The sequence below is a fragment of the Oncorhynchus clarkii genome, chromosome 6 (assembly GCF_045791955.1).
Source record: "Oncorhynchus clarkii lewisi isolate Uvic-CL-2024 chromosome 6, UVic_Ocla_1.0, whole genome shotgun sequence".
NCBI lineage: Eukaryota > Metazoa > Chordata > Actinopteri > Salmoniformes > Salmonidae > Oncorhynchus > Oncorhynchus clarkii.
The window spans coordinates 796200-823952 of NC_092152.1; the positions used below are offsets into that span (position 1 = coordinate 796200).

Genomic DNA, 27753 nt, shown 5'->3' on the forward strand with positions numbered 1-27753 from the left:
TCTGTTAACAGCTGCTCTCTCCCTCTCTCTCACACACACACAGCCTGACCCTCTCACTCACTCATACACCTCTCACAGACACAGTCGTGCTTCCCTACCCAGGAGTATCAGCCTAACCCGGACCCAACGAGGTAGAACCCCAACACGGCTACAACATGTCGGATAATAGCTCTAAGATCGACACGGACGTGTGGACCCTAACTCGGTTTGTGATGGAGACGGGGCGCCAGGTCAAGGGGTCAACAGGAGAGCTGACCCAGCTGATTAACAGTCTGCTGACATCCATCAAAGCCATCTCCTGCGCCGTGCGTAAGGCCGGACTCGCACACCTGTAAGTACTACACTGTCTCCCTGACTACAGCACACCTGTAAGTACTACACTGTCTCTCTGCACCTCCACCTGTAAGTACTACACTGTCTCTCTGCACCTCCACCTGTAAGTACTACACTGTCTCTCTGAACCTCCACCTGTAAGTACTACACTGTCTCTCTGCACCTCCACCTGTAAGTACTACACTGTCTCTCTGAACCTCCACCTGTAAGTACTACACTGTCTCTCTGCACCTCCACCTGTAAGTACTACACTGTCTCTCTGCACCTCCACCTGTAAGTACTACACTGTCTCTCTGCACCTCCACCTGTAAGTACTACACTGTCTCTCTGAACCTCCACCTGTAAGTACTACACTGTCTCTCTGCACCTCCACCTGTAAGTACTACACTGTCTCTCTGAACCTCCACCTGTAAGTACTACACTGTCTCTCTGCACCTCCACCTGTAAGTACTACACTGTCTCTCTGCACCTCCACCTGTAAGTACTACATTGTCTCTCTGCACCTCCACCTGTAAGTACTACACTGTCTCTCTGCACCTCCACCTGTAAGTACTACACTGTCTCTCTGCACCTCCACCCGTACCTTTGAAACATAATTCAAAAGTTATTGGAAAGTCCTGATTGAAAGTTATGAACCACTTTCAATTCATTCATGCAACATGGATGGCAGAAGAGATTGAGAGACAGACAGTGTTTGTGATAGAGGCAGTATATAGTGTTAATTAAGGACGTTCCCCTCTGCAGTGTGACATGTTTCTACGGTACTCCCCTCTCAGTTGAATCAGAGCAACAGGATGTTAACGTCAGTTAGCTAACTACTGTTTGAGAGTAACCTACAGGCAGCAGCATGTGAATGAAATGGGTGTGGTGAGTTGAATGCATGGGGACACATGCTTCTGCCATGACCTGTGATATTTAAGGCTGAATGTACTGTATGCTCCAGCAAGAGATAGCTGTTCTCTGGGACAGTACAGGATGTTGTATTCAGCAGGAGATAGCTGTTCTCTGGGACAGTACAGGATGTTGTATTCAGCAGGAGATAGCTGTTCTCTGGGACAGTACAGGATGTTGTATTCAGCAGGAGAGCATTTTTAAAGCCCTTTTTGCATCAGCCGATGTCACAAAGTGCTATTCAGAAACGCAAGCAATGCAGATGTAGAAGCCTGGTGGCTAGGAAAAACTCCCTAGAAAGGCAGGAACTTAGGAAGAAATCTAGAGAGGAACCAGGGGCTGAGGGGTGGCCAGTCCTCTTCTGGCTGTGCCAGGTGGAGATAATAAAAGTACATGGCCAAGATGTTCATAGATGACCAGCAGGGTAAAATAATAATAATCACAGTGATTGTAGAGGGGGCAACAGGTCAACACCTCAGGAGTAAATGTCAGTTGGCTTTTCATAGCCGATCATTCAGAGTTAGAGACAGCAGACGCAGTAGAGAGAGAGTCGAAAACAGCAGGTATGGGACAAGGTAGCACGTCCAGTGAACAGGTCAGGGTTCCATAGCCGCAGGCAAAACAGTTGAAACTGGAGCAGCAGCACAACCAGGTAGACTGGGGACAGCAAGGAGTCATCATGTCAGGTAGTCCTGAGGCATGGTCCTAGGGCTCAGGTCCTCCGAGAGAAGAGAGAAAAGAGAGAAAGAGAGAGAGAAAGAGTTAGAGGGAGCATACTTAAATTCACACAGGACACCGGATAAGACAAGAGAAATACTCCAGATATAACAGACTGACCCTAGCCCCCCGACACATAAACTACTGCAGCATAAATACTGGAGACTGAGACAGGAGGGGACTGGAGGCACTGTGGCCCCGTCCGACGATACCCCCGGACAGGGCCAACCAGGCAGGATATAACCCCACCCACTTTGCCAAAGCACATCCCCCACACCACTAGAGGGATATCTTCAAACCACCAACTTACTACCCTGAGATAAGGCTGAGTATAGCCCACGAAGATCTCCCCCACAGCAAGAACCCGAGGAGGGCACCAACCCAGACAGGAAGATCACATCATTGACTCAACCCACTCAAGTGATGCACCCCTCCAAGTTACAGCATGGAAGAGCACCAGTAAGCCCGTGACTCAGCCTCTGTAATAGGGTTAGAGGCAGAGAATCCCGGTGGAGAGAGGGGAACCGGCCAGGCAGAGACAGCAAGGGAGGTTCGTCGCTCCAGAGCCTTTCCGTTCACCTTCAGGTGAATTAAGATCCACAATATTTATTCCACTGGACAAAACTAGGTCCAGACTGTGGCAGTGAGTCGGTCTGGAGACATGTTGGACAAAACTAGATCCACTTTTCCATGTGAATATTAAAGTCACCAAAAGTCACCAAAAATGTTTATATTATCTGCCATGACTACAAGGTTTGATAGGAATTCAGGGAACTCAGTGAGGAATGCTGTATACAGCCCAGGAGACCTGTAAACAGTAGCTGTAACAAGTGTTTGAGTAGGCTGCATAGATTTCATGACTAGAAGCTCAAACCGAAAACGCAGCTTCATTAACTAGCACCCTCAAACACCAGTCTCAACGTCAACAGTGAAGAGGTGACTCCGGGATGCTGCCTTCTAGGCAGAGTTCCTCTGTCCAGTGTCTGTGTTCTTTTGCTCATCTTAATCTTTTCTTTTTATTGGCCAGTCTGAGATATGGCTTTTTCTTTGCATCTCTGCCTAGAAGGCCAGCATCCCGGAGTCGCCTCTTCACTGTTGACGTTGAGACTGGTGTTTTGCGGGTACTATTTAATGAAGCTGCCAGTTGAGGACTTGTGAGGCGTCTGTTCTCAAACTAGACACTCTAATATACTTGTCCTCTTGTTCAGTTGTGCACCGGGGCCTCCCACTCTTTCTATTCTGGTTAGATCCAGTTCACGCAGTTCTGTGAAGGGAGTTGTACACAGCGCTGTACGGGATCTGCAGTTTCTTGGCAATTTCTCGCATGGAATAGCCTTCATTTCTCAGAACAAGAATAGACTGACGAGTTTCAAAAGAAAGTCCTTTGTTTCTGTCCATTTTGACCCACAAATGCTGATGCTCCAGATACTCAACTAGTCTAAAGAAGGCCAGATTTATTACTTCTTTAATCAGGACAACAGTTTTCAGCTGTGCTAACATCATTGCAAAATGGTTTTCTAATGATCAATTAGGCTTTTAAAATGATCAACTTGGATTAGCTAACACAACGTGCCATTGGAACACAGCAGCGATGGTTGCTGATAATGGGCCTCTTTACGCCTATGTAGATATTCCATTAAAAATCTGCCTGTAACATTATCTGTTACACCTTCTCCTAGTACTGGAGAGTCTCCCTGTAACATTATCTGTTACACCTTCTCCTAGTACTGGAGAGTCTCCCTGTAACATTGTCTGTAACACCTTATCCTAGTACTGGAGAGTCTGTCTGTAACATTATCTGTTACACCTTATCCTGTACTGGAGAGACTCCCTGTAACATTATCTGTTACACCTTATCCTAGTACTGGAGAGTCTACCCTGTAACATTATCTGTTACACCTTATCCTGTACTGGAGAGTCTGTCTGTAACATTATCTGTTACACCTTATCCTAGTACTGGAGAGTCTGTCTGTAACATTATCTGTTACACCTTATCCTGTACTGGAGAGTCTGTCTGTAACATTGTCTGTTACACCTTATCCTGTACTGGAGAGTCTGTCTGTAACAATGTTTATAACAAATCCTTAATGGATTTAAACCACAGCATCTTTGACTGACTGACAGCTAATGTTGCATGTCGCTCTGCACGGACACCCACAGACACAGAAGGCATCTGCTCCAGCAGGTAGACTTCTCACAGTACAGTGAAGGTGGCAGGAGACGTGGTAACAAGGGTGTGTGTGTGCGTGCGTGTGCGTGTGTGTGTGTGCGTGTGTGTGTTCCAGCCAGGGCATTGCAGGGACAGTGAACACGACGGGTGATGACCAGAAGAAGCTGGACATCCTCTCTAATGACCTGGTCATTAATATGCTGAGGTCTTCATACGGAACCTGCTGCATGGTGTCAGAGGAGAACGAACATGCCATCATCACACCCAAGGAAAAGAGGGTATCTTTTCATCTTCTCTCTAATTGTTTAGATAAAAGTTTGGGAGACTAGTCTCTTTCTCGGTTAATCTTTCATCGATTCCTCACATTCACTCTCCTTGCCTCTTCTAAAGGCCACTGAGGTTCCTTGGACCTTCTCCTCCAATACGGGTGACGAGGAGGCAAAAAGATGGGATTTGAGGAGTCACAGAAAGGCAAATTGAGAAAGAGACATAAAAATGTGCTATAAGCTTACATACAGTACAGTCTCTAACAGCCTTCGAACACGCATTTAATTACCCTGGTGGGAAGTCATGTAATTTAATGACCCAGATTGGAAGTCATGTCATTTAATTACCCAGATGGAAGTCATGTAATTTAATGACCCTGGTGCGAAGTCATGTCATTTAATGACCCAGATGGAAGTCATGTCATTTAATAACCCAGATGGAAGTCATGTAATTTAATAACCCAGATGGAAGTCATGTAATTTAATGACCCTGGTGCGAAGTCATGTCATTTAATGACCCAGATGGAAGTCATGTCATTTAATGACCCAGATGGAAGTCATGTAATTTAATGACCCTGATGGGAAGTCATGTCATTTAATGACCCAGATGGAAGTCATGTAATTTAATGACCCTGGTGGGAAGTCATGTCATTTAATGACCCTGGTGGGAAGTCATGTCATTTAATGACCCAGATGGAAGTCATGTAATTTAATGACCCTGGTGGGAAGTCATGTCATTGAATGACCCTGGTGGGAAGTCATGTCATTTAATGACCCTGGTGGGAAGTCATGTCATTTAATGACCCTGGTGGGAAGTCATGTCATTTAATGACCCTGGTGGGAAGTCATGTCATTTAATGACCCTGGTGGGAAGTCATGTCATTTAATGACCCTGGTGGGAAGTCATGTAATATTAGTGTAGCAATATACATGTCCCCCTACCTCTACCCTCAGTTGACCCCTCTGGTCTCTCCTCCAGGATATATACGTGGTGTGTTTTGACTCCCCTGGTCTCTCCTCCAGGGTAAATACGTGGTGTGTTTTGACTCCCCTGGTCTCTCCTCCAGGGTAAATACGTGGTGTGTTTTGACTCCCCTGGTCTCTCCTCCAGGGTAAATACGTGGTGTCTTTTGACTCCCCTTGTCTCTCCTCCAGGGTAAATACGTGGTGTGTTTTGACTCCCCTTGTCTCTCCTCCAGGGTAAATACGTGGTGTGTTTTGACTCCCCTTGTCTCTCCTCCAGGGTAAATATGTGGTGTGTTTAGACTCCCCTGGTCTCTCCTCCAGGATATATACGTGGTGTGTTTTGACGCCCCTTGTCTCTCCTCCAGGGTAAATACGTGGTGTGTTTTCACCCTCTGGTCCCTCCTCAAGGGTAAATATGTGGTGTGTTTGACCCTCTGGTCTCTCCTCCAGGGTAAATAGGTGGTGTGTTTTGACTCCCCTGGTCTCTCCTCCAGGGTAAATGCGTGGTGTGTTTAGACTCCCCTGGTCTCTCCTCCAGGGTAAATACGTGGTGTGTTTTGACTCCCCTGGTCTCTCCTCCAGGGTAAATACGTGGTGTGTTTTGACCCCCTGGTCTCTCCTCCAGGGTAAATACGTGGTGTGTTTTGACCCTCTGGTCTCTCCTCCAGGGTAAATACGTGGTGTGTTTTGACCCCCTGGTCTCTCCTCCAGGGTAAATACGTGGTGTGTTTTGACCCTCTGGTCTCTCCTCCAGGGTAAATAGGTGGTGTGTTTTGACTCTCTGGTCTCTCTTCCAGGGTAAATACGTGGTGTGTTTTGACTCCCCTGGTCTCTCCTCCAGGGTAAATACGTGGTGTGTTTTGACTCCCCTGGTCAAATCAAAATCAAATCAAGTTTATTTATATAGCCCTTTGTACATCAGCTGATATCTCAAAGTGCTGTACAGAAACCCAGCCTAAAACCCCAAACAGCAAGCAATGCAGGTGTAGAAGCACGGTGGCTAGGAAAAACTCCCTAGAAAGGCCAAAACCTAGGAAGAAACCTAGAGAGGAACCAGGCTATGTGGGGTGCCGGGTGGAGATTATAACAGAACATGGCCAAGATGTTCAAATGTCCATAAATGACCAGCATGGTCAAATAATAATAATCACAGGCAAAACAGTTGAAACTGGAGCAGCAGCACTGGTCTCTCCTCCAGGGTAAATAGGTGGTGTGTTTTTATCCCCTGGTCTCTCCTTCAGGGTAAATATGTGGTGTGTTTTTATCCCCTGGTCTCTCCTTCAGGGTAAATATGTGGTGTGTTTTTATCCCCTGGTCTCTCCTTCAGGGTAAATAGGTGGTGTGTTTTGACTCTCTGGTCTCTCCTCCAGGGTAAATACGTGGTGTGTTTAGACTCCCCTGGTCTCTCCTCCAGGATATATACGTGGTGTGTTTTGACTCCCCTGGTCTCTCCTCCAGGGTAAATACGTGGTGTGTTTTGACTCTCTGGTCTCTCCTCCAGGGTAAATACGTGGTGTGTTTTGATCCTTTGGATGGCTCCTCTAACATCGACTGCTTAGCTTCCATCGGCACCATCTTCGCAATCTACAAAAGGGTGAGTAAGTCTGTAGTACAGTGCAAAGCATGTCAACACATTAAATCCTTTTTAGACATTTGTGTGTTCAACTATACATTATGGAAATACTTTTTAAGAAACAGATATACCTGACCGAAGTGTAGAAACAGATCAAATCAAATCAAATGGTATAGGTCACATACACATGGTTAGCAGATGTTATTGTGAGTGTAGCGAAATGTTTGTGCTTGTAGTTCCGACAGTGCAGCAATATCTAATAAGTAATCTAACAATTCCACAACAACTACCTAATACGCTTCTGTCAGGTACAGTGCCTTGCGAAAGTATTCGGCCCCCTTGAACTTTGCGACCTTTTGCCACATTTCAGGCTTCAAACAGAAAGAAATAAAACTGTATTTTTTTTTGAAGAATCAACAACAAGTGGGACACAATCATGAAGTGGAACAACAAATTAGTCAGCCCCTTTACTTTCAGTGCAGCAAACTCTCTCCAGAAGTTCAGTGAGGATCTCTGAATGATCCAATGTTGACCTAAATGACTAATGATGATAAATACAATCCACCTGTGTGTAATCAAGTCTCCGTATAAATGCACCTGCACTGTGATAGTCTCAGAGGTCCGTCAAAAGCGCAGAGAGCATCATGAAGAACAAGGAACACACCAGGCAGGTTCGAGATACTGTTGTGAAGAAGTTTAAAGCCGGATTTCCCAAGCTTTAAACATCCCAAGGAGCACTGTGCAAGCGATAATTTTGAAATGGAAGGAGTATCAGACCACTGCAAATCTACCAAGACCTGGCCGTCCCTCTAAACTTTCAGCTCATACAAGGAGAAGACTGATCAGAGATGCAGCCAAGAGGCCCATGATCACTGGATGAACTGCAGAGATCTACAGCTGAGGTGGGAGACTCTGTCCATAGGACAACAATCAGTCGTATATTGCACAAATCTGTCCTTTATGGAAGAGTGGCAAGAAGAAAGCCATTTCTTAAAGATATCCATAAAAAGTGTTGTTTAAAGTTTGCCACAAGCCACCTGGGAGACACACCAAACATGTGGAAGAAGGTGCTCTGGTCAGATGAAACCAAAATTTAACTTTTTGGCAACAATGCAAAACGTTATGTTTGGCGTAAAAGCAACACAGCTGAACACACCATCCCCACTGTCAAACATGGTGGTGGCAGCATCATGGTTTGGGCCTGCTTTTCTTCAGCAGGGACAGGGAAGATGGTTAAAATTGATGGGAAGATGGATGGAGCCAAATACAGGACCATTCTGGAAGAAAACCTGATGGAGTCTGCAAAAGACCTGAGACTGGGACGGAGATTTGCCTTCCAACAAGACAATGATCCAAAACATAAAGCAAAATCTACAATGGAATGGTTCAAAAATAAACATATCCAGGTGTTAGAATGGCCAAGTCAAAGTCCAGACCTGAATCCAATCGAGAATCTGTGGAAAGAACTGAAAACTGCTGTTCACAAATGCTCTCCATCCAACCTCACTGAGCTTGAGCTGTTTTGCAAGGAGGAATGGGAAAAAATTTCAGTCTCTCGATGTGCAAAACTGATAGAGACATACTCCAAGCGACTTACAGCTGTAATCGCAGCAACAGGTGGCGCTACAAAGTATTACCTTAAGGGGGCTGAATAATTTTGCACGCCCAATTTTTCAGTTTTTGATTTGTTAAAAAAGTTTGAAATATCCAATAAATGTCGTTCCACTTCATGATTGTGTCCCACTTGTTGTTGATTCTTCACAAAAAAATACAGTTTTATATCTTTATGTTTGAAGCCTGAAATGTGGCAAAAGGTCGCACAGTTCAAGGGGGCCAAATACTTTCGCAAGGCACTGTATATCTGTTTCTACACTTCTGTTAGGTATATGTGTATTTTTTTGTTATCTGTGATCATTTTGTTTGTCTTATTTAGTTTTTTAATCATTGTACCTAAACTGTATGTGTAAACATGTATACGTAGGGCCCAGCTGTAAAAGAGACCTTGGTCTCAGTCTGTGTTCCTTGTTGAAATAAAGGTATAATAAAACACAATCTAAAGAGATGGAATACAAATATGTACATATAAATATTTGGATGGGCCCTGACCTAGCAGCATAGACAATATGCAATAGATGGTATAAAATACAGTATATACATCTGGGATGAATAGTGAAATATATGTAAACATCATTATTAAAGTGGCATTAATAAAGTGACTAGTGTTCCATTTATTAAAGTGGCCAATGATTTCAAGTATGTATGTAGGCAGCAGCTTCTCTGTGCTAGTGATGGATGTTTAACAGTCTGATGGCCTTGAGATAGAAGCTACTTTTCAGTCTCTTGGTCCCAGCTTTGATGCACCTGTACTGACCTCGTCTTCTGAATGGTAGTGAGGTGAACAGGCAGCGGCTCGGGGGGTTGATGTCCTTGATGATATTTTTGGCCTTCCTGTGACATCGGGTGCTGTAGGTGTCCTGGAGGGCAGGTAGTTTTCCTCCGGTGATGCGTTGTGCAGACCACACCACCCTCTGGAGAGCCTTGTGGTTGTGGGCGGTGCAGTTGCTGTACCAGGCGGTGATACAGCCCAACAGGATGCTCTCAATTGTGCATCTGTAGAAGTTTGTGAGGGTTTTAGGTGACAAGCCAAATTTCTTCAGCCTCCTGGCGCTGTTGTGCCTTCTTCACCACACAGTCTGTGTGGGGTGGACCATTTCAGTTTGTCCGTGATGTGTACGCCGAGTGGCAGAAGTGTAGAAACAGATATGCCTAACAGAAGTGTAGTGTATTTGTGACATTCAATACATGCTGAGTGGCAATTTAGTATGGGTAAATCTGTTGTTCATATGCACTCTGTCTGTGTCTGTTCTCTGACGTGTGTCTCCTTGTGTCTCTCTCCATGTGCCTCTCCAGATTGACGAGGTAACTGCCCCACTGATTGCCTGCCTGATCAAATACACAAGCTAAGCTATGGAATTATATTATGGAACTGTTAAAGCTAGGATTGACACATTCCTTAGAAATTAGACACTAGCATGGACACATTCTTTAGACATTAGTCATTAGGATTGACACATTCTTTAGACATTAGTCGTTAGAATTGACACATTCTTTAGACATTAGTCATTAGGATTGACACATTCTTTAGACATTAGACACTAGCATGGACACATTCTTTAGACATTAGTCATCAGGATTGACACATTCTTTAGACATTAGTCGTTAGAATTTACACATTCTTTAGACATTAGTCGTTAGGATTGACACATTCTTTAGACATTAGTCGTTAGGATTGACCCATTCTTTAGACATTAGTCATTAGGATTGACACATTCTTTAGACATTAGTCGTTAGGATTGACACATTCTTTAGACGTATCAGGACTCAGGCTAAGACACAGATCCAGACACAGGAGGTGGATTGTACAAGTCTCAGAGTTTATTATAGTACAAGGGACAGGCAAAAGGTAAGTCAAGGCAGGCAAAGAGTTGAGATCCAAATCAGAGTCAGGCAGGTACAGGACAGCAGGCAGGATCAGGACAGGCAGAAAGGTCAGAACTGGGAAGACTTAGAAAAACAAAAATACAGGAACACGCTGGTAGGACATGACAAGACAAACTTGGAACAGACAAACAGAAAACGTAGGTATTAATACACAGGAGATAATAGGGACAAATGGGAGACACCTGGTGGGGGGTGAAGACACCTGGTGGGAGGTGTCAAGCACAAGACAAGTAAAACAGATCAGGGTGTGACAAGACATTAGACACGAGGTTTGACACATTCTTTAGACATTAGACTAATTAACAACATGACACTAACAACAATAGTATTAGTATCAGACATGCATAATTGACAGAGAAATTCAGTCCAAGCTGTGATTGAGTTGAAGGAGCTACAAAAGATGAAGGATCCATCCAGCACCAGCACCAGCAGGCTTAGAAGGCCGCAGTTACAATAACCAACAATAGAGGGTGCTGTTGTCCCACAGATCTGACATGCAATAATCATATCACGCTCAACATTTACACAAATACTTTATTTTATGGTAGTAGTAGATTTTATTTCACTGACTCAAGTTAGCATGTTATATCCAGTGTGTATAGCTCTATTAGGGGGAATATCCAGCTGGCCCATGTTAGCATGTTAGCATGTTATATCCAGTGTGTATAGCTCTATTAGGGGGAATATCCAGCTGACCCATGTTATATCCAGTGTGTATAGGTCTATTAGGGGGAATATCCAGATGATCCATGTTAGCATGTTAGCATGTTATATCCAGTGTGTATAGCTCTATTAGGGGGAATATCCAGATGGCCCATGTTAGCATGTTAGCATGTTATATCCAGTGTGTATAGGTCTATTAGAAGGGATATCCAGATGGCCCATGTTCTATCCAGTGTGTATAGGTCTATTAGGTGGCATATCCAAATGACCCATGTTATATCCAGTGTGTATAGGTCTATTAGGGGGATATCCAGCTGACCCATGTTCTATCCAGTGTGTATAGGTCTATTAGGGAGGAATATCCAGCTGGCCCATATTCTATCCAGTGTGTATAGGTCTATTAGGGGGAATATCCAGATGGCCCATGTTAGCATGTTATATCCAGTGTGTATAGGTCTATTAGAGGGGATATCCAGATGGCCCATGTTAGCATGTTAACATGTTATATCCAGTGTGTATAGGTCTATTAGGGGGAATATCCAGATGACCCATGTTAGCATGTTAACATGTTATATCCAGTGTGTATAGGTCTATTAGGGGGAATATCCAGATGGCCCATGTTATATCCAGTGTGTATAGGTCTATTAGGGGGAATATCCAGATGGCCCATGTTAGCATGTTAGCATGTTATATCCAGTGTGTATAGGTCTGTTAGGGGGGATATCCAGATGGCCCATGTTATATCCAGTGTGTATAGGTCTGTTAGGGGGGATATCCAGATGGCCCATGTTATATCCAGTGTGTATAGGTCTATTAGGGGGGATATCCAGATGGCCCATGTTATATCCAGTGTGTATAGGTCTATTAGGTGGCATATCCAGATGACCCATGTTATATCCAGTGTGTATAGGTCTATTAGGGGGGATATCCAGTGTGTATAGGTCTATTAGGGGGGATATCCAGATGACCCATGTTATATCCAGTGTGTATAGGTCTATTAGGGGGAATATCCAGATGGCCCATGTTAGCATGTTAGCATGTTATATCCAGTGTGTATAGGTCTATTAGGGGGAATATCCAGCTGTCCCATGTTAGCATGCTAACATGTTATATCCAGTGTGTATAGGTCTATTAGGGGGAATATCCAGATGACCCAGATGGCCAATATAGGTCTAGCCAGTGGACACATCCCGTGTGTAGCTTATGTTCTAATTCATGTCTACTTGGCAGAATCACAATCATGAAAATTTAGACTGCTCTCGGGGCAGGTCTGATTGTAGCTAGATATGTTCGAGTCGTGTCAGGAACAATTTTAGCTAACCCTAACTGTTTTCCTACCTAATTCTCCTAACCGTAACCTAATTTTCCTAACGTACCACATTAATTCTCCTAACCTTAACCTAATTCTCCTAACCTGGCATGTTAATTCTCCTAAACTTAACCTAATTCTCCTAACCTGGCATGGTAATTCTCCTAACCTTAACCTAATTCTCCTAACCTGGCATGTTAATTCTCCTAAACTTAACCTAATTCTCCTAACCTGGCATGTTAATTCTCCTAACCTTAACCTAATTCTCCTAACCTGCCACGTTAATTCTCCTAACCTTAACCTAATTCTCCTAACCTGGCACGTTAATTCTCCTAAACTTAACCTAATTCTCCTAACCTGCCACGTTAATTCTCCTAACCTTAACCTGATTGTCCTAACCTGGCATGTTAATTCTCCTAAACTTAACCTAATTCTCCTAAACTTAACCTAATTCTCCTAATCTGACATGTAAATTCTCGTAACTTCTTAATGATCGGACCCTTTATTTCATTGACATACCCCAAATCTAACTGTCCTGAAGCAGGGATATGCATATTCTTGGTACCATTTGAAAGGAAACTCTTTGAAGTTTGTGGAAATGTAGAATATAACACATTAGATCTGGTAAAAGACAATACAAAGAAAATAACAACTGTTTTTTGTACCTTTATCTTTAAAATGCAAGAGAAAGGCCATAATGTATTATTCCAGCCCAGGTGCAATTTAGATTTTGGCCACAAGACGGCAGCAGTGCATGTGCAAAGTTTTAGACTGATCCAATGAACCATTGCATTTATGTTCAAAATGTTGTATCAAGACTGCCCAAATGTGCCTAATTTGTATATTAATAACTTTTCAAGGTTCAAAACTGTGCAATCTCCTCAAACAATAGCATGGTATTCTTCCACTGTAATAGCTACTGTAAATTGGACAGTGCAGTTAGATTAACAAGAATTTAAGCTTTCTGCCCATATCAGATATGTCTATGTCCTGGGAAATGTTCTTGTTACTTACAACCTCATGCTAATCGCATTAGCTTACGTTAGCTTAACCGTCCTGCAGGGGACCCACCAATCCTGAAGAAGTTTCTCCTAACCTTAACCTAATTCTCCTAACCTGACACATTCATTCTCCTAACATTAACCTAATTCTCCTAACCTGCTACTAAAAGTCAGTGATCGTCAAAACTGGCAGACTTGCCCTGAGAGTAGTGTGAATATCCACTAATATGATACAATGTCTATTTTTGTCAGACATCAACTAACGACGCCACAGAGAAGGATGCGCTGCAGCCTGGCAGCAAGATTGTTGCCGCGGGATACGCACTCTATGGTAGTGCCACCTTGGTTGCCCTCTCCACCGGACAGGGCCTCAACTTCTTTATGCTGGACCCTGTGAGTTTGTGGAAGTAATAGCCCCATATTCAAAGTTAATTCACAGGAGTTTCCTTAGCGCAGGCTAATCCACCACCCACACTGAGCAACAGTGTTTACTCAGACTCGAGGACAGATATAGAGGACAGAGAACAGAGACCGAGGCAGGGGACAAGGACAGAGACAGAGGTCAGAGACAGAAGAAAGAGGACAGAGACAGACAGAGGTCAGAGACAGAAGAAAGAGGACAGAGACAGAGGACAGAGACAGACAGAGGTCAGAGACAGAAGAGAAACAATGTAAAAAGACATACAGAGGACAGGGACAGAGACAGAGGACAGAGGACAGTGGACAGGGAGAGTGGACAGAGGACAGAGGACAGGGACAGAGACAGAGGCCAGAGGACAGTGGACAGGGACAGAGACAGAGGACAGTGGACAGAGGACAGAGGACAGTGGACAGTGGACAGAGGACAGTGGACAGAGGACAGGGACAGAGGACAGTGGACAGAGGACAGTGGACAGGGAGAGTGGACAGAGGACAGTGGACAGGGACAGAGACAGAGGCCAGAGACCAGAGGACAGTGGACAGTGGATAGGGACAGAGACAGAGGACAGTGGACAGGGACAGAGGACAGAGACAGAAGAGAAACAATGTAAAAAGACATGCAGAGGACAAGGACAAAGACAGAGGCCAGAGGGCAGAGGACAGAGGCCAGTGGACAGTGGACAGTGGACAGAGGACAGTGGACAGGGGACAGAGGACAGAGGACAGAGGACAGTGGACAGGGACAGAGGACAGAGGACAGTGGACAGAGGACAGTGGACAAGGACAGGGACAGAGGACAGTGGACAGGGACAGAGGACAGTGGACAGGGACAGAGGACAGAGGACAGTGGACAGAGGACAGAGGACAGAGACAGATGCCAGTGGACAGAGGACAGTGGACAGAGACAGAGGCCAGTGGACAGAGGACAGAGGACAGAGGACAGAGGACAGAGACGGAGGCCAGTGTCGGTAAAATAACAAGTGAATGTCCTTAACTAACTGTGTTGTTTGGTTTCCAGGCGATTGGAGAGTTTATCCTGACAGAGAAAAATGTGAAGATCAAGCCCAAAGGAAAGATCTACAGTCTGAACGAGGGATACGTCAAATACATGCACCCATCCATCAAGGCGTACCTGAAGCACAAGAAATACCCAGAGGTACACACACGCACACATGATCATCACCTGACACCTTGAGCTTTGGAACCACAAATAACTTTTAGCGATCTTCCATTTCCCCATTAAACACACTAGCCTTATGGAACCCATTAAACACACTAGCCTTATGGAACCCATTACACACACTAGCCTTATGGAACCCATTAAACACACTAGCATTATGGAACCCATTAAACACACTAGCCTTATGGAACCCATTAAACACACTAGCCTTATGGAACCCATTACACACACTAGCCTTATGGAACCCATTAAACACACTAGCCTTATGGAACCCATTAAACACACTAGCCTTATGGAACCCATTACACACACTAGCCTTATGGAACCCATTAAACACACTAGCCTTATGTATTCTTGCTGACAGTGAGTCCAGTAGTCAGTTAGCCTCACAGTAACCTCTCTGTCTAGCCTTATGGAACCCACCATAAGTGTATTCTTGCTGACAGTGAGTCCAGTAGTCAGTTAGCCTCACAGTAACCTCTCTGTCTAGCCTTATGGAACCCACCATAAGTGTATTCTTGCTGACAGTGATTCCAGTAGTCAGTTACTCTCACCTCACGGTACCACTCACTAGCTCATACTACAGGTAAAGGGGGGTCAAACACAACCCCATTCACATCGAGGAGGCTGTAGTGGAGTGGGTCGAGAGTTCCTTTGTGTCCACATCACCAACAAACTATCATGTTCAAAAACTCACCAAGAAAGTCGTGAAGAGGGCACCACAACACCTTCTCCCCCTCAGGAGACTGAAAAGATTTGTCATGGGTCCCCAGATCCTCAAAAATGTCTACAGCTGCACCATCGAGAGCATCCTGACCGGTTGTATGGTAACTGCTCGGCATCCGACCATACGGTGCTACAGAGGGTAGTGCGTATGGCCCAGGATATTCACTGGGGCCAAGCTTCCTGCCATCCCGTACCTATATACCAGGCGGTGTCAGAGAAAGGCCCAAAAGATTGTCACCCAATACTCCAGTCACCTAAGTCATAGACTGTTCTTTCAGCTACCGCACGGCAAGCGGTACCAGAGCGCCAAGTCCAGGTCCAAAAGGCTCCTTACCAGCTTCTACCCCCAAACCATAAGACTGCTGAACACCTTCTACCCCCAAACCATAAGACTGCTGAACACCTTCTACCCCCAAGCCATAAGACTGCTGAACACCTTCTACCCCCAAGCCATAAGACTGCTGAACACCTTCTACCCCCAAGCCATAAGACTGCTGAACAACTTCTACCCCCAAGCCATAAGACTGCTGAACACCTTCTACCCCCAAGCCATTAGACTGCTGAACACCTTCTACCCCCAAGCCATAAGACTGCTGAACACCTTCTACCCCCAAGCCATAAGACTGCTGAACACCTTCTACCCCCAAGCCATTAGACTGCTGAACACCTTCTACCCCCAAGCCATAAGACTGCTGAACACCTTCTACCCCCAAACCATAAGACTGCTGAACACCTTCTACCCCCAAGCCATTAGACTGCTGAACACCTTCTACCCCCAAGCATAAGACTGCTGAACACCTTCTACCCCCAAGCCATTAGACTGCTGAACACCTTCTACCCCCAAGCCATAAGACTGCTGAACACCTTCTACCCCCAAACCATAAGACTGCTGAACACCTTCTACCCCCAAGCCATTAGACTGCTGAACACCTTCTACCCCCAAGCCATAAGACTGCTGAACACCTTCTACCCCCAAACCATACGACTGCTGAACAGCTTCTACCCCCCAAGCCAGAACACTGCTGAACAGCTTCTACCCCCAAGCCATAAGACTGCTGAACACCTTCTACCCCCAAACCATAAGACTGCTGAACACCTTCTACCCCCAAGCCATAAGACTGCTGAACAGCTTCTACCCCCAAGCATAAGACTGCTGAACACCTTCTACCCCCAAGCCATTAGACTGCTGAACACCTTCTACCCCCAAGCCATAAGACTGCTGAACAGCTTCTACCCCCAAGCATAAGACTGCTGAACACCTTCTACCCCCAAGCATAAGACTGCTGAACACCTTCTACCCCCAAGCATAAGACTGCTGAACACCTTCTACCCCCAAACCATAAGACTGCTGAACACCTTCTACCCCCAAGCCATAAGACTGCTGAACAACTAATCAAATGGCCACCAGGACTATTTACATTGACCCCCACCATTTGTTTTGTACACTGCTGCTACACGCTGTTTATTATCATCAAATGTATTTATAAAGCCCTTCTTACATCAGCTGATATCTCAAAGTGCTGTACAGAAACCCAGCCTAAAACCCCAAACAGCAAGCAATGCTGTTTGGCACCTCAGGAGTAAATGTCAGTTGGCTTTTCATAGCCGATCCTTCAGAGTATCTCTACCGCTCCTGCTGTCTCTAGAGAGTTGAAAACAGCAGGTCTGGGACAGGTAGCACGTCCGGTACTATGCATATTATCTATGCATAGTCACTTTACCCCTACCTACATGTACAAATGACCTTGTTTTACTAACCTGTACTAATGCACAATGACTAGGCACCGGTACCCCCTGTATATAACCTTATTTATATAGCCTCATTATTGTTATTTTGTGTTACTTTTTAATTGATTTTTTTACTGTGTTTTATTTTGTAAATCTTTACTTAACTCTATTTTCCTAAAACTGCATTGTTGGTTAAGGGTTTGTAAGTAGGAATTTCACGGTAAGGTCTACTACACCTGTTGTATCCGGCTCATGTGACAAATAACATGTGTTTTGATTTGATTATATTTTATTTGATCTGTGTGAGGATGCATCAATCAAATGTATTTTTAAAGCCCTTTTTACATCAGCCGATGTCACAAAGTGCTGTACAGATACCCAGCCTAAAACCACAAACAGCAAGCAATGCAGGTGTAGAAGCATGGTGGCTAGGAAAAACTCCCAAGAAAGGAAGGAACCTAGGAAGAAACCTAGAGAGCAACCAGGCTCTGAGGGGTGGCCAGTCATCTTCTGGCTGTGCTGGGTGGAGATTATAACAGTACATGGCCAAGATGTTTAAACGTTCAAAGATGACCTGCAGGGTCAAATAATATTAATAATCACAGTGGTTGTAGAGGGTGCAACAGGTCAGCACCTCATGAGTAAATGTCAGCTGGCTTTTCATAGCCGAGCATTTAGAGTTAAAGACAGCAGGTGCGGAAGAGAGAGTTGAAAACAGCAGGTCTGGGACAGGTAGCACGTCCGATGAACAGGTCAGGATTCCATAGCCGCAGGCAAAACAGTTGAAACTGGAGCAGCAGCACGGCCAGGTGGACTGGGGACAGCAAGGAGTCATCATGCCAGGTAGTCCTGAGGCTTGGTCATAGGGCTCAGATCCTCCGGGAGGGAGAAGGAGAGAGAGAGAATTAGAGATAGTATACTTAAATTCACACAGGACACCAGATACGATAGGAGAAGTACTCCAGATATAACAAACTGACCCTAGCCCCCGACACATGAACTACTGCAGCATAAATACTGGAGGCTGAGACAGGAGGGGTCAGGAGACACTGTGGCCCCGTCCGACGATACCCCCAGACAGGGCCAACCAGGCAGAAAATAACCCCACCCACTTTGCCAAAGCACAGTCCCCACACCCCTACAAGGATATCTTCAACCACCAACATACTACCCTGAGACAAGAGTATTGATCACAAAGATCTCCCCCACGGCACAACCCAAGGGGGGGCGCCAACCCGGACAGGAAGATCACATCAGTGACTCAACCCATTCAAGTGACGCACCCCTCCTAGGGATGGCATGGAAGAGCACCAGTAAGCCAGTGACTTAGCACCCGTAATAGGGTTTGAGGCAGAGAATCAGGGTGGAGAGAGGGGAACCGGCCAGGCAGAGACAGCAAGGGCTGTTCGTCGCTCCAGTGCCTTTCCGTTCACCTTCATACCCCTGGTCCAGACTACACTCAATCATAGAACCTACTGAAGAGATGAGAATTCAATGAAGACTTACAGGTCGAGACCGAGTCTGTGTCTCTCACATGGATAGGCAGACCATTCTGTAAAAATTGAGCTCCATGGGAGAAAGTCCTGCCCCCAGCTGATTGCTTAGCCATTCTAGGGACAATAAGGAGGCCTGTGTCTTGTGATCGTTGCGAACGTGTAAGTATGTACGGCAGGACCAAATCGGAGAGATAGGTAGGAGCAAGCCCATGTAATGCTTTGTAGGTTAGCAGTAACCTACTTAAAATCATCCCTAGCCTTGACAGGAAGCCAGTGTAGAGAGGCTAGCACTGGAGTAATATGATCACATCTTTTGGTTCTTGTCAAGATTCTAGCAGCCGTGTTTAGCACAAACTGAAGTTTATTTAGTGCTTTATCCGGGTAGCAGAGCATAGCAGTAGTCTAATCTAGAAGTGACAAAAGCATGGATTAATTTTTCTGCATCATTCTTGGACATAAAGTTTCAGATTTTTGCAATGTTATGAAGATGGAATAAAGCTGTCCTTAAAACAGTCTTGAAATGTTCGTCAAAAGAGAGATCAGGGTCCAGAGTAACGCCAAGGTCCTTCACAGTTTTATTTGAGACGACTGTACAACCATCAAGATTAATTATCAGATCCAACAGAAGATCTCTTTGGGACCTAGAACAAGCATCTCTGTTTTGTCCGAGTTTAAAAGTAGAACATTGGCAGCCATCCACTTCCTTATGTCTGAAACACAGGCTTCTAGCGAGGGCAATTTTGAGGCTCCACCATGTTTCATTGAAATGTACAGCTGTGTGTCATCCGCATAGCAGTGAAAGTTAACATTGTGTTTCCAAATGACATCACCAAGAAATAAAATATATAGTGAAAATCATAGTGGTCCTAAAACGGAACTTTGAGGAACACAGAAACTTACAGTTGATTTGTCAGAGGACAAACCATCCACAGATACAACCTGATATCTTTCCGACAGATAAGATCTAAACCAGGCCAGAACTTGTCCTTATAGACCAATTTGGGTATCCAATCTCTCCAAAAGAATGTGGTGATCGATGGTGTCAAAAGCAACACTAAGGTCTAGGAGCACGAGGACAGATGCAGAGCCTCAGTCTGATGCCATTAAAAGGTCATTTACCAACTTCACAAGTGCAGTCTCAGTGCTATGATGGAGTCTAAAACCAGACTGAAGCGTTTCGCATACATTGTTTGTTTTCAGGAAGTCAATGAGTTGCTGTACAACAGTTTTTTCTAAACATTATGAGAGGAATGGGAGATTCGATATAGGCCGATTATGTTTCATATTTTCTGGGTCAAGGTTTGGCTTTTTCAAGATTGGCTTTATTACTGCCACTTTTAGTGCGTTTGGTACACATCCAGTGGATAGAGAGCCGTTTGTTATGTTCAACATAGGAGGGCCAAGCACAGGAAGCAGCTCAGATAGGTGGTTAACCAAGTTTATAGCACGGCTTTAGATGATCCTTGGTTGGGGTCTAAGCAAAATATTTGTTGCGATTGCAAACTTGATAAAATGGGGGTCCGATAGTCCAGGATTATGAGGAAAAACATTAAGATCCACAATATTTATTCCACGGGACAAAACTAGGTCCAGAGTATGACTGTGGCAGTGAGTAGGTCCGGAGACATGTTGGACAAAACCAAGACATGTTGGATGATGGCTCCGAAAGCCTTTTGGAGTGGGTCTGTGGACCTTTCCATGTGAATATTAAAATCACAAAAAATGTGAATATTATCTGCCATGACTACAAGGTCCGACAGGATTTCAGGGAACTCAGTGAGGAATGCTGTATACAGCCCAGGAGGCCTGTTAAGGGTTGTGTGGGGGATATGGTCACTTATGTAAGCAGGAGGAGAGGCCTCATTTAACAGTTAATAGACTTAAGCTATGTTTCAGTCAGGCTAATCACATCAAGATTATGATCAGGGATTTGTTCATTCAATATTACTGCCTTGGAAGTGAGGGATCTAACATTAAGTAGCCTTATTTTGAGATGTGAGATATCACAATCTCTTTAAATAATGACAGGAATGAAGGAGGTATTTATTCCAGTGAGATTGCTAAGGAGAACACTGCCATGTTTAGTTTTGCCCAACCTAGATCAAGGCACAGACACGGTCTCAATGGGGATAGCTGAGCTGACTACACTGACTGTGCTAGTGGCAGACTCCACTAAACTGTCAGGCTGGTTAACAGCCTGCTGCCTGGCCTGCACCCTATCTGCTGCCTGGCCCCAGCCTCAAACTCAGGTCATGTGTGTACCTAACTGACCCTCTCTGCCCATTCATCACCATTTACCCGTTGCTGTCTTAGCTCTCCTGATCAACACCTGTGATTGCTTTATGCCTCTCTCTAATGTCAATATGCCTTGTCTACTGCTGTCTCAGTTAGTACTTATTGTATCTCTGGAGGCACCAGTTAAGCTAGGTGAGGTCTCCTCATGTGTGGGGGGTGGGACAAAAGAGCTATCTAAGGCATGTTGAGCAGTCGAATAAAACAATCTCTTTCATTGTCACTCAACATCTAGGTTTACCTCCACTATACTCACATCCTACCATACCCTTGTCTGTACATTATGCCCTGAATCTATTCTACCACGCCCAGACGTCTGCTCCTTTAATTATCTGTTCCCAGTGCACTAGACGACCAGTTCTTTTAGCCTTACCCTTATCCTATTCCCCCTCTGTTCCTCTGGTGATGTAGAGGTTAACCCAGGCCCTGTAGCCCCCAGTACCACACCTATTCTCCAGGCACTCTCATTTGTTGACTTCTGTAACCTTAAAAGCCTTGGTTTCATGCATGTTAATTAACATCAGAAGCCTCCTCCCTAAGTTTGTTTTATTCACTGCTTTAGCACACTCCGCCAACCCTGATGTCCTTGCCGTGTCTGAATCCTGGCTTAGGAAGGCCACCAAAAATTCAGAAATGTCCATCCCTAACTACAACATATTGTCACACCCTGACCATAGTTTGCTTTGTATGTTTCTATGTTTTGGTTGGTCAGGGTGTGATCTGAGTGGGCATTCTATGTTGGATGTCTTGTTTGTCTATTTCTATGTCTGGCCTGATATGGTTCTCAATCAGAGGCAGGTGTTAGTCATTGTCTCTGATTGGGAACCATATTTAGGTAGCCTGGGTTTCACTGTGTGTTTGTGGGTGATTGTTCCTGTCTCTGTGTTTTGCACCAGACAGGGCTGTTTTTGGTTTTCCACATTTGTTGTTTTGTAGTGTTCGTGTTTATCCTTTTTGTTATTAAACATGAATCAATATAATCACGCTGTTTTTTGGCCCGCCTCTACTTCACCACAAGAAGACCGTTACACGTATTCCGTCAAGATAGAACTGCCAAAGGCTGCGGAGTTACAATCCACTGCAGAGTTCTATCATACTATCCAGGTCTGTGCCCAAACAATTCAAGCTTCTACTTTTAAAAATCCACCTTTCCAGAAACAAGTCTCTCACCGTTGCCGCTTGTTATTGACCCCCTTCAGCTCACAGCTGTGCCCTGGACACCATGTGAATTGATTATCACCCATTTATCTTCAGAACTCGTGCTGCTAGGTGACCTAAACTGGGACATGCTTAACACAATCTCACACAAATTATCAAGGAACCTACCAGTTACAACCCAAAATCTGTAACCACGGGCACCCTCTTAGATAACATCCTGACCAACTTGCCCTCTAAATACACCTCTGCTGTCTTCAACCAGGATCTCAGCGTCACTGCCTCATTGCCTGCGTCGGTAATGGATCCGCGGTCAAACGGCCACCCCTCATCACTGTCAAACGCTCCCTAAAACACTTCTGCAAGCAGGCCTTTCTAACCAATCTGGCCTGGGTATCCTGGAAGGATATTGACCTCATCCCGTCAGTAGAGGATGCTCTTCTAAAGTGCTTTCCTCTCCACCTTAAATAAGCATGCCCCATTCAATAAATGTAGATCTAAGATCTGATATAGCCCTTGGTTCACCCCAGACTTGACTCCCCTTGACCAGCACAAAAACATCCTGTGGCGTTCTGCATCAGCATTGAAAAGCCCCAGGAATATGCAACTCTAAAGGGAAGTCAGGAAGCAATATACTCAGTCAGTTAGGAAAGCAAAGGCTATCTTTTTCAAACAGAAATTTGCATCCAGTTGCACAAATTCCAAAAAGTTTTGGGACACTAAAGTCCATGGAGAATAAGAGCACCTCCTCCCAGCTGCCCACTGCACTGAGGATAGGAAACACTGTCACCACCGATAAACACCTCGCGACACAACGCCTCTCCCGTATTTGACCTAAATAGTTTGTATGTATGTATTGATATGTAGAGCATTTTAAAAATGTATATAGTTCTTTCCTTGAGCTGCTCTTGTCTAAAGATGTTCTGTATTATGTAATTCTGTTTCATGTTTTGTGTGGACCCCAGGAAGAGTAGCTGCTGCTTATGCAACAGCTAATGGGGATCTTAATAAAATACCAAATACCAAAATTGCATATTTCCCAGCATGCTTTTCAAGTGAATGTGAGAGATGTCCACCTATGACTATGTTTGTTAGTGACAGAGACATATTTGTTACATTAATACATTTGCAGCACTGGATCCTTCACCAAGTGATTGCCTAAGTGAATGTATTTGAATTTAAATTGAACTCGTTGTGACTTGTACATTATACACTTCAGAAGGCCTTTAGTTATGTACTAGATATCCTGAAAATCGTGTTCTGAAAATCCTGGCTCATGGGCCACATTAGACCTGCAAGTCACAATACGCTGGTGTGTGAAGTGATTAGTTATTCCTATCGGAATCCAGCCAGTGGGAGGATGTCCAACAATTGGAATATTTTATCCCCCACCACCTGCATTCAGCCTGACTGCTATTGTGAAGGACTTGACAACCAATACTACCTAAACCATGTAAACTGGAGTATCTCAGTAACAGGTGTAATAAGTCCAACCCCTTACAGATTGGATTAGTTTAGAAACATTTCAGTTATTTATCTTTGTATAGTATAAGATTAATGAATCAATGTGCATGCAGAAACATAGATATTAAAATAAAAAATGTCTAAAAATCAACCTGCAACAAAGCATCCTGGGAAATACTGTATGATAAAGAGGCCCTTCAACATATTCTTTCACTCCGAGAGTTAACGGAAATGAACTCAACACAGTCGATTAACCAACACCACGCAGTGTTGATACCACTGTAATTCAAATAACACTTTATTTATTCACCGCAGGTGGTGTCAATTTTAATCCCACTGGTGTTAACACCACTAGAATCAACACTCAGATATAACACTGGTGTTAACCCCATTAGAATCAACACTCAGATATAACACTGGTGTTAACCCCACTAGAATCAACACTCAGATATAACACTGGTGTTAAACCCATTAGAATCAACACTCAGATATAACACTGGTGTTAAACCCATCAGAATCAACACTCAGATATAACACTGGTGTTAACCCCATTATAATCAACACTCAGATATAACACTGGTGTTAACCCCACTAGAATCAACACTCAGATATAACACTGGTGTTAACCCCATTAGAATCAACACTCAGATATAACACTGGTCTTAACCCCATTAGAATCAACGCTCAGATATAACACTCACAACACTTTTTACCTTAACACTGAGATTTTAACACGTGCAAATGTGCTGTGTAGCTGTGCATAGCCTCCTGTTGCTTGCTACTGTAGCTTCATCTATCGCTCTGGCAAACGAATATGGTTGTGATGGTATCAATCAAAACTGTACATCAATCAATCAAAGTTGTTTTGATAACAGTGTATGGTGATGAGAGTGAGTTCAGTGTCTTGTTGTCTCTGCCCCTATAGGACGGGAGCGCCCCCTATGGAGCAAGGTATGTGGGCTCTATGGTGGCAGACGTCCATCGCACCATCGCATATGGAGGAATCTTCATGTACCCCGCCAATGAAAAGAGCCCTAAGGGAAAGGTAGGTTTAGCCTTAACCATTGACCTCTAACCCCTAAACCCTGACCTTTAGCCCTAACCCTATCAACAAGAAGAGCCCCAAGGGCTAGGTAGGCAGGCCCTGACCCTAAAAGTATCCCTTGACCTCTAACCCCTGACCTCTAACCACACCAGTGAAAAGATTAATTGAATTATAGACCACAGAAAACAGGTTAAGTGGTTATTTTTGTATTTTTATAATTTATCTTTTGGGTGGGGGGGGGGGGGGGGTCAAGGTGAGGAGGGGGATTATTTAAGATAATGTTTGAAGAGGTAGGGTTTCAGATGTTTTCAGAAGATGAGCAGGGACTCTGATGTCCTAGATTCAGGGGGAAGCTGGTTCCACCATTGGGGTGCCAGAACAGAGGAGGAGCATGGACTGGGCTGAGACAGGAGCTGCCCTCCCGTGGGGGTTGAAGGGCCAAGGGACCTGAGGTGACAGAACAGAGGAGGAGCATAGACTGGGCTGAGACAGGAGCTGCCCTCCCGTGGGGGTTGGAGGGCCAAGGGACCTGAGGTGACAGAACGGAGTGCTCGGGTTGGGGTGTAGGGTTTCAGGTGTAGGAAGGGGCAGTTCCTTTTGCAGTTCCGTAGGTAAGCATCATGGTCTGGTAGTGGAGCTTCAACTGGAGGCCAGTGGAGAGTGAGGAGGAGCGGCGTGACATGAGGGAACTTGGGTTCAAAACCAGGCGGCCTGCTGCAATCTCAATAGGTTGCATGGGTTTAACGGGACAAGCGGGGAGCCCAGCCAACAGAGAGTTGCAGATGTCCAGACGGGAGATGACAAGTCCCTGGATTAGGACCTGCGCCACTTCCGGTGTGAGGTAGGGTCATACTCTACGGTTGTTGTTGAGCATGAACCTGCAGTAGTCACTGCTTTGATGTTTGCAGAGAACAACAGGGTGTCGTCCAGGGTCACGCCAAGGTTCTTTGTACTCTGGGAGGGCGACACTGTGGAGTCAACCGTGATGGAGAAGTCTTTAATTCAGCGGGGAGGCCATCCCCGGGAGGAAGAGCAGCTCCGTCTTGTTGAGCTCGAGGTGGTGGGACGACATCCAAGCTGAGGTATCTGTCAGGCATTCAGAGATGCGTTTCGCCAACTGCGTGTCAGAAGGTGGGAAGAAGAAAAGTAGTTGAGTGTCATCCGCATAGCAATGACAGGAGAGACCATGTGAGGATATAGCTATAGTAATACCATTACAGTTGTAGTAGAGGCTCTGTCCATGGGGAAACAGGGGCCAGGTCTCTCCGGCTATGGGGAAACAGGGGCCAGGTCTCTCCGGCTATGGGGAAACAGGGCACAGGTCTCTCCGGCTATGGGGAAACAGGGCCCAGGTCTCTCTGGATGTGGGAAAACAGGGCCCAGGTCTCTCCAGATGTGGTGAAACAGGGCCCATGTCTCTCTGGCTATGGTGAAACAGGGCCCAGGTCTCTCTGGCTATGGGGAAACAGGGCCCAGGTCTCTCTGGCTATGGGGAAACAGGGCCCAGGTCTCTCTGGCTATGGGGAAACAGGGCCCAGGTCTCTCTGGCTATGGGGAAACAGGGCCCAGGTCTCTCCGGCTATGGGGAAACAGGGCCCAGGTCTCTCTGGCTATGGGGAAACAGGGCCCAGGTCTCTCTGGCTGTGGGGAAACAGGGCCCAGGTCTCTCTGGATGTGGGGAAACAGGGCCCAGGTCTCTCTGGCTGTGGGGAAACAGGGCCCAGGTCTCTCTGGCTATGGGGAAACAGGGCCCAGGTCTCTCTGGCTATGGGGAAACAGGGCCCAGGTCTCTCTGGCTAAGAGAAGGAAAGTTAAGAAAGGTATAAACAATAGCTAATCCAGTTAAATAGGTTGAAGCTGTGTATCACGCCTTCACATTCCCTCCTCTAATCTTGGTGTGTGTATTCCTTTCCCTTCCCTAGCTGCGTTTGCTGTACGAGTGCAACCCCATCGCCTTCCTGATCGAGCAGTGTGGAGGCGTGGCGACTACGGGAGAAGGGCGTGTCCTAGACGTGGTTCCAACCAACATCCACCAGAGAGTTCCGTTTATTGTGGGTTCACCTGATGACGTCAACGAGTACCTCGACTTTGTCAAGAAGCACAAGTAGAACGACAACAAAACTTGAATAAAAGTTAAATACCAACAAAAAAAACATGAGTAACTACATGTCTGTCCATCAGCAAGAAGAGCAAATAGTACCCTCTTCCTTATATACTGCACTGCTTTTGACCAGGGCCCATATTTCAGGATTCAGATATTCCACTCTTCCTGTTCATGTAACCCTATCCTCAACTCTACTAGAACCAGAACTCTGACAGCTGTTTGTCTCATGCAGTTTCCTTTCTCCTTATTTAGGCTCACTTTATTCTCTAGAGAGCAGCCTGCCAGTAGTGAGACACAGTATCAATAATATCACCCTAAAGCCAAACTAACCTGAAGTATTGAGAGACATCCGTGAGACCGGGCTGACTTGTCTGTGTTTTGTGAAGTGTGCTAAAGATTAGCTTGCTCCGCCAACGGTCCACCCTGGGGAACAGGAAAGGTTCACCCTGGCAATCAGAGAGAGAAGGATAGGAGGAAATAGAGACAAAGCTAAGTCTGCATAAAGCAGAGACAGGGTCCAGATAAAGTAGCAGTTACTTTCATAGGAACTACACAATAACACTGATCTAGGTCTGATAAACAACAAGCTCCTCTCCTATCCAACTAGGAACTACACAATAACACTGATCTAGGTCTGATAAACATGATGAAAGGTGACCTTTCAGAGTGTGCCATGACTTCTGACCTCTACCATAACAAGACATTCAGCTGGCTCGGAGCTCAGTGGTAAGGGAAAACACAAACACATCATAT

The 27753-nt window shown here is 45.2% G+C and overlaps 1 protein-coding gene across 1 annotated transcript; it reads left to right on the top strand.

The window, feature by feature from the left end:
• The first annotated feature begins 51 nt into the window (after positions 1–51).
• Positions 52–27049, top strand: LOC139410544 (fructose-1,6-bisphosphatase isozyme 2-like). The gene is made up of 8 exons (XM_071155814.1): positions 52–331; positions 4227–4389; positions 6845–6937; positions 9827–9835; positions 13643–13783; positions 14829–14966; positions 24777–24896; positions 26819–27049. The coding sequence occupies exons 1-8, from the start codon at positions 156–158 to the stop codon at positions 27002–27004; spliced, it is 1026 nt and encodes a 341-aa protein (XP_071011915.1). The 5' UTR covers positions 52–155; the 3' UTR covers positions 27005–27049.
• Positions 27050–27753: the final 704 nt, after the last annotated feature.